General features: G+C 47.9%; 1 protein-coding gene across 10 annotated transcripts in view; it reads right to left on the reverse strand.

The window, feature by feature from the left end:
- VPS26C (VPS26 endosomal protein sorting factor C) overlaps positions 1 to 24,680 on the reverse strand; it is a 58,313-nt gene extending 33,633 nt beyond the window's left edge. The window contains exons 1-5 of one of the 10 annotated variants that reach the window (XM_056559629.1): positions 14,688 to 14,712; positions 14,121 to 14,202; positions 12,938 to 13,081; positions 3,467 to 3,616; positions 3,000 to 3,080 (exon numbers count right to left, since the gene is read on the reverse strand). In XM_056559629.1, coding sequence (XP_056415604.1) covers positions 3,000 to 3,080; positions 3,467 to 3,616; positions 12,938 to 13,081; positions 14,121 to 14,177 — 432 coding nt within the window. In that variant the 5' untranslated portion in view covers positions 14,178 to 14,202; positions 14,688 to 14,712. The other 9 variants (XM_056559623.1, XM_056559625.1, XM_056559627.1 and 6 more) reach the window with 9 other exon arrangements.
- Between the last annotated feature and the right edge of the window lie 1,475 nt (positions 24,681 to 26,155).

The following is a 26,155-nucleotide window of genomic DNA, read 5'->3' on the forward strand; positions in this document are numbered from 1 at the left end:
CCTAGAGACAGCAGCATACACCCACGGTCTGTGTCCCCCAATGGAGCCGAGAAATGGCTTTTTATATTATTTATTTACTTACAACTTTTTATCAATTGCGTTGCTGGGGTGGCGATAGGACATCAGACAGTAGCAGCACCTGTCACTTTGACTTTTATGTTGTGATCGCAGCATTAAAAAAGGGTTAAATGACCAACATCAGCGTGATCGCTGAGGTCAGTCACTGGCGACGTGTGTCAGCTGCAGATACCAGCTGGCACCCACCATCTACAAAGCGAACTTAGCTCCTGAGCTCACTATATAGTCAGAATGCAGCCTTCATTAAGGGGTTAATTGTAAAGTATTACATCACAGTTTTCATTATTTTATTGTGCACAGCCTTTTCTCTGGTTGGTCTCTATTAAGGCTATGTTTACACGCCGGAATTTCCATGCGGAATTCGTCAGCAGGAGAGTCCCATTGTATTCAATGGGATTCTGCTGCACTGTATACATGGTACAGTTTCTGGCCCAGAAAATCAGATACCGGTGTACACAAAGAATGAACCTGTACCTGCCCATGCGGTCCCAGCGCTGGAGATTTTCCGTGCAAATATTTCAACGTGTGAACACAGCCAAAAGATGATTTCCTCCCTATATTCTTGTCGTTCCAGTAAATTAGAAGTAAAACTCAGAACCAGAGACTATTGTTGGGCCTGATTCACACAGCATTTTTATATGCTCCATAAACACATGCAATGCAACCCCTATGTTTTCAATAGTAATATTTGCTATAGTTTTTTTTGTGTATTGTGACAAGCAATTGTTTCAGCTCCAATTTACAATAAACTGACATGTCTTGTTCCTTGTGTATTCCCGACGACAGCACTTTGGAAATAGAGGACGTGGATCAGCTATATTGAATAGCTAACTTATCTGAAACCACCACAAAATATATGGTCAACAGTGTGCAAATATTGCTACACAAGTCTGAGGATACTGTCAGTACTTCTGATGCACATTACACACTGCATTACCACGGACCAAACCTTACAAGTCATTCATAAAGCAGAGATGTATGCAGGACAGGGTGTGAGGCTCTGTTAATATCTGGGTGAGGCAATGGCTTCATTTTGATTCCTCATAACAGCTGAACAATGAAACTGATGGATCTGTTGTATAATTTACAACAATTGCGACTGATGGTCCCTAATGACTCACAACAGGGTCCATCACTTTCCACTGTAATATGTCATTTTACCAGAATGATAAAACATTTTTTTTTTAAAAGTGCCACATGCTGCCACAAATATGAGTTGGCAATGGGGGGGGGGGGGGGGGTTAAAAGGGTACTCCACTCCGGCGTCAAGACATCTTATCTCCTATCCAAAGGATAGGGGAGAAGATGTCTGATCGCGGGGGTCCCGCCACTGGGGACCCCCACAATCTCATGTAGCACCCACCTGTCACGCCCCCTCCCATAGACTTGAATTGAGGGGGCGGGACGTGACGTCACGATACTACAGCCCCGTGGTCGTCAGGCTTCAGACTGAGCCTCCAGCGCTGCGCGGAGCACACACAGGTGGGTGCTGCATGAGAGATTGTGGGGGTCCCCAGTGGTGGGACCCCTGCGATCAGACATCTTATCCCCTATCCTTTGGATGTAGAGTAGTGAGGTCGTAGGTGCTCAGGCGGTCGATCACGTCTGAGTGGGAGTGATTAGACCCCGGAGCTCTGTGTCTACATGAAGATGCTGTAAACCCTAATGGCTACCTGCAGCTGATCAGCATATGGGCCAGGACATTTTTAAACTTCATCTTTGGCACTTTAGAGGACATAGGTTCTACCCTATATAACGGGTTGGCAGGTATAGAGGGTAAAGTCTGGTGACAGGTTTGCTTTAAAGGGACTATAATAATTTGATAGGTAAATAAAAGTCTGGATCATTCCAGAGATGGCTGCACAAGGGATTTCTTGTACTTAGACTGGGGCATCGGAAACATGAAAAGCAAAGCAAAGTGTGGGGGACGCAAAACTCCCGTCACTTCAGAAATGACACGAAGGACGGTACACCAGAAGGAGGCTAGTCCGGGGCAACCCCCCCCAAAGACGTGTCATTGTACCCTCAGCCGATTCACATCGCCAACAGGAGCTTGGCACTAAAGGGAACCAGCGATAAAAGAGCACCGGCACCAGTTATGAGCGAGACAGAATTTTATAACTGGTCTCCTGAGCTTTCGTAGCAATCACTGCTTTATGGGCCAGAAAGAAACATCTAGTCCATTGATCAGGAGGAAAAGTTTTGCCCAGTACAGACTCCCATGCTTGGCAGAATGCCAGGAGGGACCTAGACCATAACAATAATCCATAAGTGATGGGATTGGCGTGCAGAGGGTGCAAGGAGGCCATACATAGACACTCAAGTGGAGTCAAACTACGGTGTAAATTGCGTTGGCCCAGGAGAGAAGAATAAAGTTGTTGTAGCTGCAAATGTGCAAAAGGGGCGCTGCGAGTACTGCCGGTCTTCCAACAAAGCATCTAGGGACTTCAGCATACCATCAGCTAAGACAGTGTTTCCCAACCAGCGTGCCCCCAGCTGTTGCAAAACTACAACTCCCAGCATGCCCGGACAGCCTTTGGCTGTCCGGGCATACTGGGAGTTGTAGTTTTGAAACAGCTGGAGGCACGCTGGTTGGGGAAGCGAAGAGGCTTTGATAGCAAGAAAAGTTCACGACTTTCACACAGACTATTTATTTAAATGGGAAACATGTAATGCTACATCTTTCCTGCAGAGGTGCTGTGGGAAAATTGCACACTTAATATGAGATACCCCAGAGATCACAGCTGATCCTAGCTACAAGACATTCTGTGATCTGCAGGGGATCAAACAAATTATCCAGAGTGGTTAACTGCTTAAATGTTATGGTCTTAAGCAATACAGCTCAGCCTCTTTCTATAGAAGTCCCTATACACCCCTTGCTTGACATCACTGTATTCCTTGCACGCGCTCAAAAGACTTACTTGTGAGTGAATGATGAACTCGCAGGTCTTTGTCAAGTCCTTTGCCAGCAGAGATCTCTTCATGTCACAGCGGAGAGTATACTGTGTGCAGAAATACAGCACATGAGATACAATCAACCCAAAAATACAACAAAACATTAGCAGCACAAATCTCCCCTCTGATCCCGATAGTTTGCTATGGTGGATCAGTCTGGAGACCAGAGGTTTAGCTCATGAAGGATTGTCTATGCTGGATATTAAAGTAGTATTACGTCTGTATGAGAGTTTATGTCAAAAATTTTTTATTTTTTTATTTTTTTAAAGTGAAAGTAACGCTTTAAAATTGGGCCAAAGCATCTTAAACAAAACCTTGTGAAGTCCAATGCAGTTATGTAATTAAAAATTTTTTTAATCAATAGTATTTGTGTAGATGCATAATTTTGTTTTTAGAAGCATTGAACAAAACCCAGCACTATCCTAGCACTTACCTGAATGTTCACGAACACTCCATGGTACGTCTCGTACAGAACCTTGTTGCTCTTCATAACAAGTGGGAACTCAAAAGGGATTTCAGTCTTACCGCTGGGGAGTTTCCCAGGTTTCACCATTTCCACGGTGTTGCTGATGATTTGTATCGGCTGCAATAAATTAAAAGGGGTTATCCACCATAAGGAGATTTTATTAACACTTACCGTAAAATCTCTTTTCTCGATGGATTCATTGGGGGACACAGACCGTGAGTGTATGCTGCTGTCTCTAGGAGGTATGACTATGGCATCGAGAAGTCGGCTCCTCCCAGCAGGATATACCCGCCTCCAGGCCCTGAGGTAATCAGTTTTAGTACCAGAGCAATAGGCGAGGACCGACAGGTCAAGGAAAAAACACGTACTGTCCGAAAACCAGATGAAAATATATAAATGAACACACCCTCGGACAGAGAACCAAAGAGAAACCCAAAAGGGCGGGAGCTGTGTCCCCCAATAGATCCTTCGAGAAAGAGATTTTACGGTAAGTGTTAAAAAAAATCTCCTTTTCTCTATCGGCTCCATTGGGGGACACAGACCATGGGACGTACCAAAGCCGTCCCTTGGGTGGGCAGATAATCAGACAGGCAGACGGCTGTTCCACTGCCGCCTGCAGCAGTCTACGGCCCAGACTAGCATCAGCCGATGCGAAGGTACGAACCTGGTAGAACCTCGAGAAAGTGTGCAAAGACGACCAAGTAGCCACCTTGTAGATCTGCGAGGCCGAGGCTTTGTTCTGGAGAGACCGGGATGCCCCAACAGAAACGGGTAGAATGAACCACAACCCTGAAGGGAGGAATCTTCCCCCTACAGCGATAGGCTTCCGAAATGGCAGACCGGATCCACCGAGAAGTGGTAGCCTTGGAAGCAGGTTGTCCCTTACGACGACCTTCCGTAAGGACGAAAAAGGAATCGCACTGACGAAACGAAGAAGAGAAAGAGAGGTAATACCTAACAGCCCAAACCACATCCAGTTTGTGGAGTAAATGCTCCCTAGAATGAGAAGGAGCAGGATAAAAGAATGAAAGAACAATGTCCTCATTGAGATGAAAGGCCAAAACAACCTTAGGCAAAAAGGAAGGATCTAGCCGGAAGACAACCTTGTCCTGGTGAAGCACCAGAAACGGAGAATGGCCGGAGAGAGCTGCCAATTCAGGACAGACACACTCTCCGAATGGAGGAGATAAGAAAAATGCCACTTTCCAAGAAAGGAGGCGCAGGGACACCTCCCCAAGGGGTTCGAAAGGTTCACCTTGGAGTACCCCCAGAAACAGATTCAAGTCCCAAGGGGGAGACGGTGACCGATGAGGGGCAGCATGCGCCACTCCTTGAAGGAAGGTCCGGACATGAGAATTAGAAGCCAGAGGACGCTGGAAAAGAAAGGGCCGAAACCTGACCCTTAAGGGAACTGAGAGACAGCCCCAGTTCCAATCCCGACTGCAAGAAAGAGAAGACGGGAAACCGAAAAGGTAACAGGACACAAGACCTAAGATTCACACCAACTAAAATAAGACCGCCAGATACGGTGGTAAATTTTTGCCGAGGAGGACTTATGAGTCTTGAGCATGGTGTGAATGACTTGGGAAGAGAAACCGTGGCTCTCAAAACCGCGGTCTCGACCGCCACGCCGTCAAAGCAGGGACGGTAATAGGGGTGGCACAGGAGACCTTAGATAGGAGGTCTGGACGATAGGGAAGACGCAACGTTAAGTCGTTCAGGAGCCTGACCATGACGACGTACCACGCCCGCCGGCCCCAGGCTGGGCCACTAGAATGGCGGAAACGTCCCACTGAGAGTTTCCTCAAGACCCCGAAAAGAGAAGAAAGGAGAAAACAAATAAGGGAGGGCAAAGCCCGACCACCAAATAGACAAGGTAGGGCAAGGCTCGACCAAGAGAGAGGAACGCTTCGGTTGTGGCAGGACCAGCAGAGGTGCACGCCTGGAGCACCCCAGGGGTTGCAGATCACAGCAAACACCCCTGGATGTAGGGTCCAGTGCCTTGGACGACTGAGGACCGGCCGAGAAGGTCACATCCCAGGGACGGCCAGGCTGAAGATAACCGAGATGGCTGGAAACCTGAGTTCCGCCCAGGAGGGAAATTCCCAAGAAGCAAGCGAAGAAAGAATTGCCCTAGGCCCCAAAATGTTGAAGGGGAAAAAGTTTCACAGGGGGCCAAGACCCCAGACCGGGCGGTCCCTGAAAACACCTCCCCAGTCTGACAGACTGGCAGGTATGGACAGGAAGGAACACCCCCGAAAAAAATGAGGGGGAAAACGAAACCCCCATATAAGGGACCAACAAGCCTGACGAGAGAGGACGATCTTGCGGCTGAGAGACAATGGAGACCTGTCACACCGGAAGAAAATCACCAGTTGAAGAGGTCGGTGATGAAACTGGGCAAATGGCACAGCCTCCACGGCTGCCGCCAATCGACCCAGGACATCAATGCAAAAGCGAATGGAAACTGGAGCAGGGAGCCGAAGGCATCAGACTCTTCAAAAGAGTCGGCGGAGTCGAAAGCGGGCAGAGGCCGCATCGAACTGGAGCCCCAGGAGAGCGGTTGGGCTTGTCCCAAATGACCATCCAACCGAAGTGAAACAAGCTCTGGAGGTTGAGACTAAGACTCTCCAGGATCTGGGTCCTGGCTGGAGCTCAGATCAGGAGGTAATCCAAATAAGTTATCACGGAAACAACTATTGTCCGTAAAATAGGCTATCACAGACGCCAGGACTTTGGTAAAGGTCCCAGAGAAGTGGCCAGACCGAAATGGATAGCCACAATAGAAGATGACCGTCCGGAACTGCAGAGCGGAGGAACCGCTGATGACCGGGAAAAAATGAGAAGTGGAGGCAGGCATCCTTGATGTCCACCGAGGAACGAAACTCCCCTTGAACCATGGACGCCAGCACCGAACGGAGAGACTCCATTCAGGATGGAAACGCAAGATGCTGGCTGAGATACTCGAGAAAGACTGGGCGAACAGAAACGTTCTTCGAGACCACAGAGAGGTTGGAATAAACCTCGAAAACGTTCCCCTGTAGTTGCATGTCCAGGCATCCCGGAGGGTGAGAGGTGACCAACCACCCGAGAGAGGTCGGCGGTGGGGGCGACCCTTCAGGCCGAGGAAGGCCTACGAGGCCTGATGGTGCCGCCAAACGGCTGGAACGGATAGCCGACCTCCGGGAGGAATGGGATCGGAAAAAGGAGCTCTCTTCCCATGAAGGCGCCCGGCTGGACCCTTTGTTGGTACCAAAGGTCCGCAGAACCGGAAGGAGAACTTACGTCGGGAAGCGGTTCTGTGAGTCTTACCAGAGGTAATAAAGAACTCTTTTTCCGCCCGTCGCCTCACTTCCTGAAGATGGCGTCCGCATTCCAGGCTTAAAGCCACATGAAGGGACCAGGTAGCTTGTGGTAAAGGCAGCACAGTGGCTGCACATGGAAGCGGAACACAGAAAAAAAAAATCTCCGGCTGCAGAGCATCGGAGAGCTAGATTAAATAAATCCTCCGGAGGGATCTTGAAGACTACCCTGGCGGAGTTGGAAGACCATACTAAAAAGGGCCTTTGACACCCAGGCAGAAGCAAAAGCAGGAAAAAACCTGCTGCCTCAAGGGTAGAGATTGCCAAAATATCTACCTTCATGTCCGCTGTATTCTTGAAGGCAGCCGCATTAGCCAACGGCCGAGTAGGGGCGCCTTTTTTTTTTTTTTTTTTTTTTTTTTTGAGAGGCGGGAGACCGGCGGATCCACAGTTGGAGAGGAGGTCCACAGAGCAATGAGGTCCTTGGCGAAGGAATACCGCACTTGAACCTTCTTCGTTTCCTGAAACTTCTTGTCAGGGCGACTTCAGGCGGATACCCGCAGGGAGTAAAGTTCAGTGTGAGCTGAAAGTCTTGAGTACCGGTCGGGCACAGAGAAGGAGACTTCTGGAGCCACGTCCGAAGTTCCTGGGTTCTTTAGATGAAAGGTGTCTCTTATGGCCGCAACCACTGAGTACACCACATCAGGAACATCCGTGCGGTCCTCTGAGTCGAAGGCCAAATCAGAAACCTCATCCACAAGTTCTCCAGGTGAATAGGAACGAGGTGAGGCAGCCCTGGAAGAAGTCTGGCACGATGAAAAGAAACTTTTGGACCATGTCCGATGTTCCTGGGTCCTTTAGCTGGAAGGTGTCTCTTATGGTCGCACCAATGAGTACACCACATTAGGCACATCCGTGCGCCCCTCTGAGTCGGAGGCCGAAACAGAAACATCTTCCACCAGTTCTCCAGGTGAATGGGAACGTATAAGGCGGCTCTGGAAGAGAGAGGGAGACTGACCTGGTACGCGGGTCTGGAGAGCCAGAGCGGCGACACTGGGAGCATTCTCTAGAGGAGCGACGCTTGCTACAGGTCGGAGTAACGGGGCGATGCCTGCGAGGGGAGCGCCCGTGCCTGCCAGAAGACTCGGGGGATGAGTCAGATGACACACCCCTATGATGCTGCAAGAGCATCAGAATAGGGGGAGAGTGGGACCCTCCGGAGGGCCGGTGTAGGGAGGGCCTCTCCAAGGCAGTCACCACATAACGGGAGACCTGAGCCAAGTCGGATATAGACTGGGAGAGGGAGGGAACCCAGGCTGGAGGGGCGGCCGAACCCACCGGGTCTAGCAGGGGGGGTCTGGGAGAGCAGTGGAGCAGGCAGAACCAGACAGTTTAAAGTTGCAGTATTGACAGAGTAAAGGAGTGGTTAACACTCCAGTTAACTGTTTAGAGAGAGGCCGTTCTGGGCCTCTCTCACCCAAGACTGTTCCAATTCACTGCTGATACAGTCCGCTTATCTTACTGTTTAACATGCCTTTGAGATCCCCATAGACCACAATGGGCCTATTTAAAAAATTAAACCACAAAACTGTAACACTCTGTCCCACCCCGGGACTCGAACCACTGGTGGTCTGCCGGCTGTCAAAGAGGAGAAATGCCAGCCAATAGCAAGTGAGGGGCATGTTAGGAGCAGGGGGCACCGCTGATTGGCCCCTGCCACCAATCGCGCGCACAGCGCTGAATGGAGTACAGTTCGCGCCAGGGCTGTGGAGTCGGAAGATAAATGTTCCGACTCCGGAGTTTTCTGTGCTTCCAACTCCGACTCCCCGACTCCTCTGTATTAATATGTGAATGTATTTTATACATTCCTTGAAGGAAAGAAAGGCAACATACATGTCATTACCACAGGACTACTGGCTGGGAAGCCAACAGTCTACTGTATTGAACAGTTTGTGTGCTGATCTGCTGCTGAAGATAGGGCAGTGGGAGGATCCAGGAAGGGGCATTTATTATAGAACATGATTTCCCTAGCAGAATCCCATAGTCAAGTTTAAAGGGGTACTCCGCCCTTAGACATCTTATCCCCTATCCAAAGGATAGGGGATAAGATGTCAGATCGCCGGGGTCCTGCTGCTGGGGACCCACGGGATCGCCACTGCGCTTTCATTACTACACAGAGAGAGTTCGCTCTGTGCGTAATGATGGGCTATACAGGGGATGGAGCAGCGTAACATCATGGCTCCGCCCCTTGTGACATCACGGCCCGCCCCCTTAATGCAAGTCTATGGCAGGGGGCGTGACGACCCCCACGCCCCTTCCCATAGACTTGTATTGAGGGGGCGGGCCGTGACATCATGAGGGGCGGAGCCGCGATGCAACGATGCTCCGGCCCCTGTATCGGCTGTCATTACTCGCTCGCTCGCTCTGTGCAGTAATGAGCGCGCGGTGCCGCAGCGGCGATCCCGGGGGTCCCCAGGAGCGGGACCCCGGCAATCTGACATCTTATCCCCTTTCCAAAGGATAGGGGATAAGATGTCAGATCGCCGGGGTCCCGCTGCTGGGGACCACCGGGATCGCCGATGCAGCACCGCGCTATCATCTATCATGTGCGCTCGCGGGGAACTGAGCGGACCGGCGCTCAGAGCGCCCACATAGAGAACGCCGCGAATGTCAGCTGCTTACAAGTAAACACACACAGTATATATGAATAAAGTGTAGAGAGTTGTGCCCCATCCAAACTGCCACTGATTCCCTCAGTAATAAAGGACCCCCTGTCCAGGCCAGCCCCATTAGACCCATGAGAAAATTGGGCCAAAAACTGAGGGTCTCCAGCTGTTGCAAATCTGCACCTAAGGAGGAAGGGAAATATACTCACCTCAGTCAGAAGAACTTACCTCGTGAAGTCTTCCCATGAAGTCTTCAGCCAGCTTTATCACCTGCATCATGCCGGGCTACCACGTGCGAGCGAGGCGAGCAAGGAGATAGGGTGACCCGGACCCATGAGGTACAACCCCAGGCGCTGACCGTTGGCGAGAGGGGGGGTGAACAGCGCATATACACAATGTCTGTGCCCCCTTACTCGCAATGGGGAAACAGTGAGCCGCAGCTCCTGAGTCCCCACCTGAAAACAGGAAAGAAAAAGGAATAAAAAACTAACACATCCCTAACTAGGAAAATAATAAAACATAAGACCTGGTCTGGAGAAATCCAGACCATGTCCACCTCCTTCAGACACTAAGCTTAAACTGATTACCTTAGGAGACGGGTATATCCTGCTGGGAGGAGCCGACTTCTCTTGTTGCAATAGTGTCATACCTTCTAGAGACAGCAGCATACACCCATGGTCTGTGTCCCCCAATGGAGCCGATTGAGAAAAGATGATTTTAGTACGTACCCGGCAGACAGTAATGGACATGCTTAGGAAGGATCTGCGCTTGTCTTGGGGCTAAATGGCTATGTTGTGAGATTACCATAATATTGTGGATAGCTTTTTTGTGAACTCTTATTTCCTGTTTGAGTTTTCTTCCTTTGCCTACAAATCCCATAATTCCATTTTCCTCCCTCCTACACATCAGCCACCCCACCCATTGAAACATAAATGAGCTGAATCCATTCAAAAGACCTGTGGTTTTCAATCAGGGTGCCTACAGCTGTTGCATTAGTTGCAGATTGATCTTTCTCCCACCAAGCGATCGCTCCACCCATTGAAGCAGACAGGCTCATTTTGTTTGCTGGTAAAAATAAATATTGGTGTGAAAATCACAGAAGAATTGTGAGAAAACCGTCACACACAGGTACAGACACTATATTATGAACTACACTAACTGCACAGCCCCTGTAGCATAGTCAAATAAAAAATAAAAATTCTGGAATACCCCTTTAAGAGGCCGTTCACTTACTGCAATGACATTATTGTAAAATTTCATACACTGGATTCCCTAGCTTCAATAGATCAACAGAGAGCAGATACTGTGGTTTCCAACTGCTGGGAACCCTGTGATTTCCTCAACTAGGGCTTGTCTCTCCCCATATAACTCGCCAGTCAGAAAACTTGATGGGGGGGGTTATGAGACATTTTTATTGATGCCAAAATCTGACCAGTAGGTGGTGTGAGATCTGGCACTCCACTGATCAGCCGTTTCCCAGAGTCAAAGCACCAGCATAACCAAAGAATAAAGTCGGGAGCAGGCAGTTCTGAAGGTTGTGTAGTGGCTCTGCTGGGTTAGGTTACTTTCACATCCATCCCGTCCAGGGTCTGTGTATGCACTATTTTTTTCTCTACTAAACGCCCGTCATACTGACTGGGTTGGGTTGCTGACTGAGCTTCGAATAGCGGAGTCCGACGGCAGTGTGAAGGTACCCTTACTGCAGCTCAGCTTTCATTCTGTTTACTTTGGAGCTGCAGCATGACCACTACACAACATTCAGAGCAGCCGCTCTAGCAAGCAGCTGGTTAGTGGGGATTCAGGGTTTTAGGGCCCTACTAACCAGTTACTCATGACCTATCCTGAGGACACTAGGTCTATGAATACAACAGGTGGGGGGCTCAGCCTGAATTATCAATCAGCAGGGGTGCAACAGAGTGTAAAAAATACCCCTTTGGAGCACGGACTCATTTTACATGCCACAGTTTGCAGGTTTAAGATCATGGATTGATATCTGCCATGTTCTAGGATGGAACTTGTGTTAGCTATATCTTATATGCTATGCACTAGTCACTTTGCATATTGTGTGCTTTATTTACTTTTACTGCTATAAGGCTAGAGGGTGCTAGGAATTATATATTATATTCCCCATTATTTAGAGAGCAGTGAAGATTATATAATTGTTCTGTACTCTGGAATTTGATTGATTTATTGGTGTTTTTTCTGTGCTCCAGGAGGGAGAGTGTCTTGCACCCTCCAGATTTGTTTGTGGTGTCCCCCATATGAGATCCTTTTAAATAGTTTTTAAATGTCTGTTTTGTTTGTGATGGCTTTACTAATAAAATTATAGAATTTTTTCATTACAATGATTGATTTATTGTTAGGGTCTGCATTTACAGTGTGTGGTGTTTGCTTTTTATTTCTTGACAAAAAATTCCAGAAAATCAAGAAAGGTTTAGTCAGAATAATCATCTGTCACATCACACATCCATGTGGAAAGATTGGTGAACTTCTACCTAAAGGGGTATTCCGGGCAAAAACAACGCCCCCTCCCATAGACATGAATGGAGGTGGTGTGGCGTGACGTCACGTCCCCATCTCGGAAATCCGGCGGCTTCTGAAACTGCAGACGCAGCTACGCATAGAATGTGGGCTGCTGCAGGGAGATCGCTGGGGGTCCCAGCGGCGGGCCCCCCATGATCAGATATCCCGTATCCTTTCGATAGGGGATAAGATGTTTTTGCCTGGAATACCCCTTTAAGACACCAATGATCTCCAAAATGACAAGCCTACACAGTACAATGAAACTACTTTGTGAACTACTCAAAGACTACTATTACTAGAAATCTAGTCCATTCAGATTAAAGGGGTACTACAGTGGAAAACTTTTTTTTTTTTTTTTTTTTTTTTTTTTTTTATGAACTGGTGCCAGAAAGCTAAACAGATTTGTAAATTACTTTTTAAAATTCTTAATCCTTCCAGTACATATTAGCAGCTGTATTTTTGAATTTCTTTTTTGTCTTGTCCACAGTGCTCTCTGCTGACACCTCTGTCCATGTCAGGAACTGTTCAGAGCAGCATATGTTTGCTATGAGGATTTTCTCCTGCTCTGGACAGTTTCTGATACGGGCATCAGGTGTCAGCAGGGAGCACTGTGGACAAAACAAAAATAAATAAAAAAAAAATAAAGAACTTCCTCTGGAGCATACAGCAGCTGATAAGTACTGGAAGGGTAAAAAAATTTTATGCAAGTAATTTACTAATTTAACTAGTTGATTTAAAAAAAATAAATATATATATATATATATATATATATATATAATGGCAGTGTGGTACATGTTGTGTGAGCTTTCTCGTAAAAGAAATTTCTGAGCAGTGCCCGAGAGGTTTTATTGTTCTGTAGATGTCTTCATGCAGGAAATCACTAATGGTCTGAGCATGGACTTCAGCAATGTAATCTGCTGACAGATTGGATTATGTCTTCTTCTCACCTTCACTGAATTATAGAACGCCTCAAACACGCCCACACTTTTGGCACTAAGCTGCAGACTGACAGATCCCTCCATGGTAAGGAAGATGCCCTGGTGCTGAGCTGTGTCTTTGCTCACGACGACAACAACGCCGGACAACACCTCCTGGAGGGAACAAGGACAGGTTACATAATACATTAGCAGCAATCACTCTATGGCAAGAAAAGAAAAGAGAGGATCACTTCATAAATATCTTCCCCGCAGAATGTTCCGTCGTATTTATCATAAAAAGCGGCCTATAGTCTATTGCAGTGTTTCCCCAACCAGGGTGCCTCCAGGTGTTGCAAAACTACAACTCCCAGCATGCCCTGATACAGCCTGTGGCTCAGCAGCTGCCCCAAGGGAAAACTACAACTCCCAGTAGGTTGGACTATATAGTATAGGTCAGTGTTTCAAACCAGGGGTGGCTCCAGCTGTTGCAAAACTACAACTCCCAGCATGTTGGACTATATAGTAGTATAGTATAGGTCAGCGTTTCACAACCAGGGGTGCCTCCAGCTGTTGCAAAACTACAACTCCCAGCATGCCCTGATACAGCCTGTGGATCAGCAGCTGCCCCAAGGGAAAACTACAACTCCCAGTAGGTTGGACTATATAGTATAGGTCAGTGTTTCAAACCAGGGGTGCCTACAGCTGTTGCAAAACTACAACTCCCAGCATGTTGGACTATATAGTAGTATATAGTATAGATCAGTGTTTCCCAACCAGGGGTGCCTTCAGCTGTTGCAAAACTACAACTCCCAGCATGCACGGACAGCCGTTGGCTGTCCGTGCATGCTGGGAGTTGTAGTTTTGCAACAGCTGGAGGTGCTCTGGTTGGGAAACACTGGTATAGTATATGGTGCAACAATCTGGGAGTTAAAGGATTGCTTGGATAAATACAGTCCATTGCATTGCCGGTATTTTTAACATAAAAATACCGGCTGGGTGGCCAAAATACCGGCTGTGCTGATAAAATACCCGTCAGATGACAACCCTACTTGCCACATGGTGGGCACACTACACCCAGCAACAAATGACATCGCAATAATGAAGACTCCAAGGATGCACAGGACACAAAAGATTGACAGCTCCATCTCCGAACAGGGCTTTCCCCACTTCCAGCCACACGGGGGCGCAATAGAGTGTGCACTGTGACTCTTACCCCCTCCCTGTAGACTTTATTGGCCCTCTTGATCTTGATGTCCAGCACTGTCCCCATGTTCAATCCTTCTCTACTGCTTTTCCTGAGGAAGAAGAAAGTCACATGACTAGCTGAACACATGACCGCCTCCTGTCACCTGACCCTCAGCGCTCGCTGCTTTTTTTTTTTTTTTTTTAAACAACGAACTTTATATCAACATCCTGCCGTTCGTCCCACCTCTCCCCAGGGTTGTCATGCCAACAGATCGGCGGTGACGTCACGCTGGTGGCGTAGTTAAATTAGAAATGCGCGGGAGAAAAACCGTGTACTCTGCTGACTCATGATTTACCACACACTGCCCATCCGGAATCGCCTCACAACGGGCGATTGTTGCTAACGCGTGGTCGCTACATATCCCCCCCTCTACCTCATCCATAGTAAATAATACGCGGGCAGCTGATTGACGTAGTAAGCGGCGACGTGACGCAGGTTTATTATTCCCCAGACCTAACGTTGAAGTAAACAAGAGCGCCACTGCGTGTGAGGCAACAGGGGAGGCTGCGCTGTAGCCTCAGGTGTCGACTTTACCTGTCAACTACCCAGCCGGCGGCTCCTATTGGTCGCCGACATCTGAGCGGCGATGCTGATTGGCTGCGTTCGGCGGAGGTGGGCGTGGCCGGCCAATCTCTTCCCGCCTTGTTGTACAGCGCGCTTTGGACAGATTAACTAGTTGCTCGCTGGTAGGAAGTGTCTGCGGCACTTCCTGCCCAGTAACTGCTGGATCTGCCCATTAAGACTGCTTCACTACATGTTCTGGAGAGCAGAGGAGAAAAAAAAAACCAGAATTATTTCTCCAGAGGAAGAGGATGAGCAAATTATAGAGATTTATCCAATCTTTAAGAAAATATATCACATAGGCATATTAAAAGTCCTTGAGTTGTCCTCTTCTGTCACCTATAAATGGTGTACAATGTGGGAAACCCACAGAACTGTGAGAAAACGGTGGGAGGGACGACCGCTGCGACAAATTATTTACATTAGGAGATGCCTATAACTCCGCCCAACGGTCATTTATATGAGATCAGCGGTGACATCACTAAGAATACAGCCTATCCATTCACTAGAGATCAGCGGTGACATCACTGAGAATACAGCCTATCCATTCACTAGAGATCAGCGGTGATATCACTGAGAATACAGCCTATCCATTCACTAGAGATCAGCGGTGATATCACTGAGAATACAGCCTATCCATTCACTAGAGATCAGCAGTGACATTACTGAGAATACAGCCTATCCATTCACTAGAGATCAGCGGTGACATTACTGAGAATACAGCCTATCCATTCACTAGAGATCAGCGGTGACATCACTGAGAATACAGCCTATCCATTCACTAGAGATCAGCGGTGACATCACTGAGAATACAGCCTATCCATTCAATAGAGATCAGCGGTGATATCACTGAGAATACAGCCTATCCATTCACTAGAGATCAGCGGTGACATCACTAAGAATACAGCCTATCCATTCACTAGAGATCAGCGGTGACATCACTGAGAATACAGCCCATCCATTCACTTGGGATCAGCGGTGACATCACTAAGAATACAGCCTATCCATTCACTAGAGATCAGCGGTGACATCACTAAGAATACAGCCTATCCATTCACTAGAGATCAGCGGTGACATCACTGAGAATACAGCCCATCCATTCACTTGGGATCAGCGGTGACATCACTAAGAATACAGCCTATCCATTCACTAGAGATCAGTGGTGACATCACTGAGAATACAGCCTATCCAGAGATCAGTGGTGACATCACTAAGAATACAGCCTATCCATTCACTAGAGATCAGCGGTGACATTACTGAGAATACAGCCTATCCATTCACTAGAGATCAGCGGTGACATCACTGAGAATACAGCCTATTCAGAGATCAGCGGTGACATCACTAAGAATACAGCCTATCCATTCACTAGAGATCAGCGGCGACATCACTGAGACTACGGTCTATCCAGAGATCAGTGGTGACATCACTAAGAATACAGCCTATCCATTCACTAGAGATCAGCGGTGACATTACTGAGAATACAGCCTATCCATTCACTAGAGATCAGCGGTGACATCACTGAGAATACAGCCTATCCATTCACTAGAGATCAGCGGTGACATCACTGAGAATACAGCCTATCCAGAGATCAGCGGTGACATCACTAAGAATACAGCCTATCCATTCACTAGAGATCAATGGTGACATCACTGAGAATACAGCCTATTCATTCACTAGAGATCAGTGGTGACATCACTGAGAATACAGTCTATCCATTCACTAGAGATCAGCGGTGACATTACTGAGAATACAGCCTATCCATTCACTTGGGATCCGCAGTGACATCACTGAGAATACAGCCTATCCAGAGATCAGTGGTGACATCACTAAGAATACAGCCTATCCATTCACTAGAGATCAGCGGTGACATTACTGAGAATACAGCCTATCCATTCACTAGAGATCAGCGGTGACATCACTGAGAATACAGCCTATCCAGAGATCAGCAGTAACATCACTAAGAATACAGCCTATCCATTCACTAGAGATCAGTGGTGACATCACTGAGAATACAGCTTATTCATTTACTAGAGATCAGTGGTGACATCACTGAGAATACAGCTTATTCATTCACTAGAGATCAGCAGTGACATCACTGAGAATACAGCCTATCCATTCACTAGAGATCAGCGGTGACATCACTGAGAATACAGCCTATCCATTCACTTGTGATCCGCAGTGACATCACTGAGAATACAGCCTATCCAGAGATCAGCGGTGACATCACTGAGAATACAGCCCATCCATTCACTAGAGATCAGCGGTGACATCACTGAGAATACAGCCTATCCACTCACTAGAGATCAGCGGTGACATCACTGAGAATACAGCCCATCCATTCACTAGAGATCAGCGGTGACATCACTGAGAATACAGCCTATCCACTCACTAGAGATCAGCGGTGACATCACTGAGAATACAGCTCATCCATTCACTAGAGATCAGCGGTGACATCACTGAGAATACAGCCCATCCATTCACTAGAGATCAGCGGTGACATCATTGAGAATACAGCCTATCCATTCACTAGAGATCAGCGGTGACATCACTGAGAATACAGCCCATCCATTCACTAGAGATCAGCGGTGACATCACTGAGAATACAGCCTATCCATTCACTAGAGATCAGCGGTGACATCACTGAGAATACAGCCTATCTATTCACTAGAGATCAGCGGTGACATCACTGAGAATACAGCCTATCTATTCACTAGAGATCAGCGGTGACATCACTGAGAATACAGCCCATCCATTCACTAGAGATCAGCGGTGACATCACTGAGAATACAGCCTATCCATCACTAGAGATCAGCGGTCCCTCAACATACGATGGTAATTCGTTCCAAATGAACGATCATTATTTTAAACCATCGTATGCTGAGGGATCCATGCAATGTAAAGTATAATACAGTGGTCTCCAACCTGCGGACCTCCAGATGTTGCAAAACTACAACTCCGAGCATGCCCGGACAGCCAACGGCTGTCCGGGCATGCTGGATGTTGTAGTTTTGCAACATCTGGAGGTCCGCAGGTTGAAGACCACTGGTATAGGAGGTTATACAGCACTCACCTGTCCCTGCCACTCACCACTGCCCTGGATGTCGCCCTCCATCGCTGTCGCCACGTCCCCGGACCGTCTCTGCTGCGTCTCCTCATCGCCGTCATCACGTCGCTGCGCACACCGCTCCTATTGGATGACGGGACGGCGTGCGCGATTACGTGATGACGACGATGGAGAGCGCCGGCGATGCAGGGGATCCCGAAGAGGACGGTCCGGAGCGCCGGTATAGGTGAGTGACACCCACCGGACCACCTTTAACGGCTATCCGGCAGCAGCTGAAGCGGTCTGCGCTGCCAGATAGCCATTTATGCGATGGCCCCAACATAAAAAAGCATTGTATGTTGATGCTGCCTTCAACATGTGATGGCCTCTCAAAGGCCATCACATGTTGAAATTATCGTATGTTGGCGCGATCGTAGGCCGGGGGGTTCACTGTACAGCCTATTCACTCACTAGAGATCAGCAGTGACATCACTGAGAATACAGCCTATCCACTCACTAGAGATCAGCAGTGACATCACTGAGAATACAGCCTATCCACTCACTAGAGATCAGCAGTGACATCACTGAGAATACAGTCTATCCACTCACTAGAGATCAGCAGTGACATCACTGAGAATACAGCCTATCCATTCACTAGAGATCAGTGACATCACTGAGAATACAGCCTATCCATTCACCAGAGATCAGCGGTGACATAATTGAGAATACAGCCTATCCATTCACTAGAGATCAGCGGAGACATCACTGAGAATACAGCCTATCCATCACTAGAGATCAGCGGGGACATCACTGAGAATACAGCCTATCCATTACTAGAGATCAGCGGTGACATCACTGAAAATACAGCCTATCCATCACTAGAGATCAGCGGTGACATCACTGAGAATACAACCTATCCATTCACTAGAGATCAGCGGTGACATCACTGAGAATACAGCCTATCCATTCACTAGAGATCAGCGGTGATATCACTGAGAATACAGCCTATCCACTCACTAGAGATCAGCAGTGACATCACTGAGAATACAGCCTATCCATTCACTAGAGATCAGTGACATCACTGAGAATACAGTCTATCTATTCACTAGAGATCAGCGGTGACATCACTGAGAATACAGCCTATCCATTCACTAGAGATCAGCGGAGACATCACTGAGAATACAGCCTATCCATCACTAGAGATCAGCGGGGACATCACTGAGAATACAGCCTATCCATTACTAGAGATCAGCGGTGACATCACTGAGAATACAGCCTATCCATTCACTAGAGATCAGCGGAGACATCACTGAGAATACAGCCTATCCATCACTAGAGATCAGCGGTGACATCACTGAGAATACAGCCTATCCATTCACTAGAGATCAGCGGAGACATCACTGAGAATACAGCCTATCCATCACTAGAGATCAGCGGGGACATCACTGAGAATACAGCCTATCCATTACTAGAGATCAGCGGTGACATCACTGAGAATACAGCCTATCCATTCACTAGAGATCAGCGGAGACATCACTGAGAATACAGCCTATCCATCACTAGAGATCAGCGGGGACATCACTGAGAATACAGCCTATCCATCACTAGAGATCAGCGGTGACATCACTGAGAATACAGCCTATCCATTCACTAGAGATCAGCGGTGAAATCACTGAGAATACAGCCTATCCATTCACTAGAGATCAGCGGTGATATCACTGAGAATACAGCCTATCCATTCACTAGAGATCAGCGGTGACATCACTGAGAATACATCCTATCCATTACTAGAGATCAGCGGTGGCATCACTGAGAATACAGCCTATCCATTCACTAGAGATCAGCGGTGATATCACTGAGAATACAGCCTATCCACTCACTAGAGATCAGCAGTGACATCACTGAGAATACAGCCTATCCACTCACTAGAGATCAGCAGTGACATCACTGAGAATACAGCCTATCCATTCACTAGAGATCAGTGACATCACTGAGAATACAGTCTATCCATTCACCAGAGATCAGCGGTGACATCACTGAGAATACAGCCTATCCCTTCACTAGAGATCAGCGGAGACATCACTGAGAATACAGCCTATCCATTACTAGAGATCAGCGGTGACATCACTGAGAATACAACCTATCCATTCACTAGAGATCAGCGGTGACATCACTGAGAATACAACCTATTCATTCACTAGAGATCAGCGGTGATATCACTGAGAATACAGCCTATCCATTCACTAGAGATCAGCGGTGACATCACTGAGAATACAACCAATCCATTCACTAGAGATCAGCGGTGACATCACTGAGAATACAGCCCATCCATTCACTAGAGATCAGCGGTAACATCACTAAGATTACAGCCTATCCATTACTAGAGATCAGCAGTGACATCACTGAGAATACATTCTATCCATTCACTAGAGATCAGCGGTGACATCACTGAGAATACAGCCTATCCATTCACTAGAGATCAGCGGTGACATCACTGAGAATACAGCCTATCCATTCACTAGAGATCAGCGGTGACATCACTGATAATACAGCCTATCCATTCACTAGAGATCAGCGGAGACATCACTGAGAACAGTTGAACAAACTGTGGGACTGCAGGCATCTATCTATGTATTACTGAATGTGAACACAGCGTAATATTGGGATATGTGGCAAACCTCTGGGGACAGTGACCAGAATTCGGGACTGCCCCGCAAGATCTGGGAGGGTTGGGAGGTATGAGTGTCAGAAAGCAAAGTCACAACCAATATGGCTGACCCCCGGGTACTTGCCAACAGTCCTGATTTTGGCAAGACAATCCTTCAGACCAGACCACAAAAGGGGCTGAGTTCGTGTTTTGGGCTATACCAACACAAGGACATTCACTGTAAATGTACAGTGCACAGGTACTTTGTGTACAGTGCCGAATATTTAGAGCACAGCTATGAAGTAAGCACAGGAGCTGCGCTTGGTGGACATCTGCCATTAACCCTTTATATGCCATAATGATTGCCATCTATATTTAAAATGGCAGGCTCATCAGACCCCCGCAGTGCTGTTGTGGGGGTCTGATAAGTGTAAATGGCAGCCAGTGGTTTCTTACCTTCCTCTGGCACACAGATGTGCTGATCTTTTTGTGCAAGCTGTACAAGAAGATTGCCGATAGTACTGACCAGTACTCTATTATAACATAGTACTTAACAGTACATAGCAATCTAATGACTGAATATAAAAGTCCCTAATAAAAATTTTCCATAAAAAAAGTAAAAGAAAACAAACAAAAAATCCTCAACATACTTGTCATCGCAGTGTGCAGAAATGTACGAACCAATAAAATCTAATGTTTATGATCCCACACGGTAAATGGCGTAACTCAATCAGATTCCAAACTCTCCACCATGGACAAAACCAAAGAGCTGTCCAAGAATGTCAGGGACCTGATTGTAGACCAACAAAAGACTGGAATGGGCTACAAGACTATCGACAAGCAGCTTGGGGAGAAGTTGGGGCCGTTATTCACAAATGGAAGAAACACAAAATATCTGTCAATCTCCCTCAGTCTGGGGTTCGATACAAGATCTCACCTTGTTGGGTTTTAATGCTCATGAGAACAGTGAGGAATCAGCCCAGAACTACACGGGAGGATCTTGTCAATGATCTCAAGGCAGCTGGGACCATATTTACTAAGAAAACAATTGGTAACACACTGTGCGTGAAGGACTGAAATCCTGCAGCGCCTGCAAGGTCCCCTTGTTCAAGAAAACACATGTACAGGCCTATCTGAAGTTTGTCAATGAACATCTGAATGATTAATTGGTTCATTGGTAGACTTCAGATGGGCATGTATTTAAGCTTCCTTGAACAGGGGGACCTTGCAGGCGCTGCAGGATTTCAGTTCTTCACAGCGTAGTGTGTTACCAATTGTTTTCCTGGTGACTATGGTCCCAGCTGCCCTGACTAGATCCTCCCGTGTAGTTCTGGGCTGATTCCTCACCATTCACATGATCATTGGTACCCCATGAGTTGAGAGCCTACATGGAGCCCCTGACGAAGGGAGATTGACAGGTATTAAAATAATAAACTTCTCACCAAGCTGCTTAGCGATGGTCTTGTAGCCCATTCCAGCCACGTGTAGGTCTACAATCTGGTCCCTGACATCCTTGGACAGCTGTTTGGTCTCGGCCATAGTGGAGAGTTTAGAATCTGATTGATTGATGCTTCTGTGGACAGGACACTGCAGTTGTGCCCCATCAGAGATCGTCTGTCAGGCACTTTTTTGTGTGCCTTTAACGGGCATTCATCCGGACAGGGCACAATGGGCAACAATGGATCCCGGTGGCTCCCATTTACTATTATGGGGTCTGTCGGGCGCCGTTGATTTTTGACTGGAGTAGCGGGAGAAAAAGATGTCACATGATGTATTTTTTCTCCCACTATTCTCCCCGGATTTCCCGACAGACATCACACTGCCGTGTCACAACAGCAGTGTGAAAGAAGCTTAACAAGCTGAGATTACGAGCACTCCCTTTAAAGAGTACCTCTCATGATCTTGTTAAATTTTATAATCCTCCCAGTTCACTGCCCCATCATGATAAACCACCCCCTGCCTTTATTTTTATTGTTTAGTTTTCTACCTTGATATTGCTCTGTATTTTCTGCTGAGTCTCAGTCAGATTCACAGACTCGGAAGGGGCGTAACCCAGTAGGCGTGACATCACCTGAAGCCATACAGGGGAGAACTTCCTCCCTCACTTTGCTACACACAGCCCAGAGCAGCTCAGTGTGAGATGAGCTATGGTTGGCTAAGGCTGTACCTCCCTCCCCCCAAGTCTGTGCAAAAGATGTGGGAAAATGTACTCTGGACAAGTAGGGAGACACCTAGTGGCAGCTTTTTTTAACACAAATAAAACAAAGAAAACTTCATTTTTTTTACCATAAGGAGTGCAATAGCAAAAATTAGTTTTAATGAGAGTGCCCAATTAAGAGAGTGCTCCTAATCTTAGCTCCTTTCCTGCATAAAAGAAACATGAGAGCCAGACATCTTGCTGATGAAGCGCATAGTAATTGCGTGAAACCGCCGGCAGTCGCCTTCTCTGAGCGCTCCACTTCTGATAAGCCCGATCGTGGATTGAAGGCACCGTTTGAGTGAGGCCAGAATTGCGGTACCCTTGCGGTGAGTGCAGGTGTGATTTTGTTCTCTGTTTGCTCTAATCTGGGGATACTACCTGCCTACTGGGGGGGGGGGTTAATCTGGGGGTTAATCTGTTACTTCTTTTAAAACAAAAGATGTTAATTTGTTATGGAAACTGTATGAGTTGTTTTTTTCTAAACTTAAACCTCTGTATTCTGATTTAATTGCTGTGCTGGCACTTTGAGGGAATAAAAGTTGACGTGCATTACGGTTTTGGCGCTCCGGCTTAAAAAGGTGCACCATCACTGGTCTAGGGGCTAATACAGAATATCTCTGGTGGTCTAGAGGCTAATACAGAATTTGTCTGGTAGTCTAGAGGCTAATACAGAATATCTATTGTGGTTTAGAGGCTAATACAGAATATCTTTGGTGGTCCAGGGACTAGTACAAAATATGTCTGATGGCCTAGTGGTTAATACAGAATAGAGGTTAAAGTGACCCTCCAGCCCACAGAAATGTATTGTAGACATAGTTGATTACCCTTTTTTAACTTGCTAATGCTGTCCATCCCATTCCAAGTATTCTTTCTATGTAGATAAAATAGTAGCCAGATACTCAGTGTGATGAGCATGACACTATGTGGGCATTCTATAGCATTCTAAGTATGGCACTCGCTGAGCACTGCGCTACGTAAACAGCATTTGACTCTGGTGTCAGAGAATGTCACACTGGACACTATGGCATAATTTACGCAAATAAACTACAGTAGTATCCTAGACAATTACAAGTCATTCTCAATCACCAGTCATTATTGTTGTACCATACTTGCAAATGATCCTGATACTCACTGAACAATCCTACAAACCAGAACTGTGGGAATCCATACGTAGGTGTTTTAGGGGCATTACTGGGTGTTTCCAGGGCAGGACAGGGCCCCTAAGGATAGGGGATAAGTTTCAGATTGCGGGGGGTCTGACCGCTGGGAAGCAAAAACAGAGACAGTGTAGTCAAGGGAAGGGTCAATTACAGTTAGGAACTGGAGAAGTATTACACATAGTATCCAAGCAGTTAAATAAAAGCGTAAAGGTCAGGAACCAGAAATGCACTACAAGTACCAGCAGGGGCGTAGGTGGAAACCACAGAGCCCTGATGTAAAAAGTTGTACTGGGAGACTTCCGGTTCCGGCGCTGCCCTGGCTAGACACGGCTGAAAGAGCTCCCCGCATACCTCGACCCCGACCTGCACAATATAACGGCAGTGTGGCCCTGCGACACCCCAGGGAACTCACCTCGCCTCCCCGCACGCTCCGAGGTCTGGCTGGAGCGTTATCTTCTCCGCAGCACCCAGAAGGAATTGGCCCCGCTCCTCTCCCGCCAGAGGGCCTCCGCTCCCAAAATGGCGACGGATCTGCTCCCCAAGGACCGCGGTGCGGCCGTCATGCTGCGCTGTTGCGATTCTGAGAGACGGGAGGGAAGCGAATCCTCTGCGCGTGGACCGGCTCCTCCTGCCAAGCTGCCTGCTTCTTCCAGCAATGTTCTCCCGGTGGCTATCTCCGGCTCCCACTCCAAGTGCGCTGCGACAGTGCAGCTGCAGGATCGCAGCGTGGACTGTCAGCTGAACTACGGTATTTCTGACGGGCGGGGGGTAGATAGCCACGCTGCACAGCCATCTGCTCCACCTGATCAAAGCCAGGTCACTGTAAATGATTCTCCCCCGGCATTGCCAGCAGTCTCCCCCATTAGAGGTGCTGGGGAGCAGGGAGAGGACTCACCTCCTTGGGACTTAACCCCTGCCATACTGCAGTCCAGTGGTGTAGGGGAGATCACACTTCCAGCTTCCCACAGGACTTGGACTCTGATGAATCCCTTGGAGCAGGCTTGCTACCTCACCCCTCTATTGCCCCAGCTTTCCCACCATTGGTCTCACCATCAGTTTTGGACTTTAAACAACTGGCAGCTGAAGTCACAGCCAGGATTATGCCCAGCATTCAGAGTTCCCTGGAAACGTCGCTGCAGGCTTCTTTCCAACAATTGCGCAATGACTTGGCGGCTACTACCGCTACAGTGGTGACCATTCAAACTGATGTTCAGTCTCTGCGCCAGAACTTTCTTTCTCACTCCGATGATATCACTGAACTGCAAAAGGAAAATGCCGTTTTATGGGCTAAGCTAGACGACCTGGAGAATTGCTCCAGGCGTAACAATTTGAAACTAGTGGGGCTTTCAGAGTGGATTAAGCCTATGGATCTACAAAGGTTATGTGAGGTGGAACTTTCGGAGGCTTTGGGCCTGGACTATTACTGCAGAGTTGAAAGAGCCCACCGATTGGGTCCAGAACGTGGACCGTAAGAACAGCTTCAGCCCTCCTCGCCGGCGAATATACGTAACAGACCGTGCCAGGTTATCTTTAAACTCCTGGATTACAACGACCGTCAGGCTCTATTACACGCGTTCAGAAAACGCAACTCTCCACTGCTGCTTAGAGGATGTCAGGTGCTTCTTTTTGAAGACTTTTCGGCGCCTGTAGCGAAGCGCAGGCGCAAATTTAGTAAAGTGTGCACGGAACTGTTCCAGCGAAAGCTGAAGTTTCAACTTCAATACCCGGCCACTCTCAGGATCTATCATGATGATGGGACTTCCACAGTTTTTCACAGTCCGGCAGCTGCGGAGGCTGCACTCCATAGTCCGGCCCGAGGAACCCAAGAGGGACGGAACTTCCATTCCCAAAGGGATGCGTCAGCGGTTTCCACCATACGATCTCCCCGCTCAGGGGGTGCCCGGAGAGCGGAGTGACTTATTGATTTGGTCTAACTTTTTGTCCCTCATTAGCTGCACAAAGTATTACCTTGGGTTCCTGATGTGTGTTTAGGGCCATCTGTTATAAATGGGGTGGACAAAGACAATGTGGAGTTAAGAGTCAAGAGGGGTGTTACGCCGAGCGCTCCGGGTCCCTGCTCCTCCCCGGAGCGATCACGGCGTCTCTCTCCCTGCAGCGCCCTGGTCAGACCCGCTGACCGGGAGCGCTGCACTGACATTGCCGGCGGGGATGCGATTCGCATAGCGGGACGCGTCCGCTCGCGAATCGCATCCCAAGTGACTTACCCGTCCCGGTCCCCGGATGTCATGTGCTGGCGCGCGCGGCTCAGCTCTCTAGGGCGCGCGCGCGCCAGCTCTCTGAGACTTAAAGGGCCAGTGCACCAATGATTGGTGCCTGGCCCAATTAGCTTAATTAGCTTCCACCTGCTCCCTGGCTATATCACCTCACTTC

Source organism: Hyla sarda, chromosome 2, assembly GCF_029499605.1.
Source record: "Hyla sarda isolate aHylSar1 chromosome 2, aHylSar1.hap1, whole genome shotgun sequence".
NCBI lineage: Eukaryota > Metazoa > Chordata > Amphibia > Anura > Hylidae > Hyla > Hyla sarda.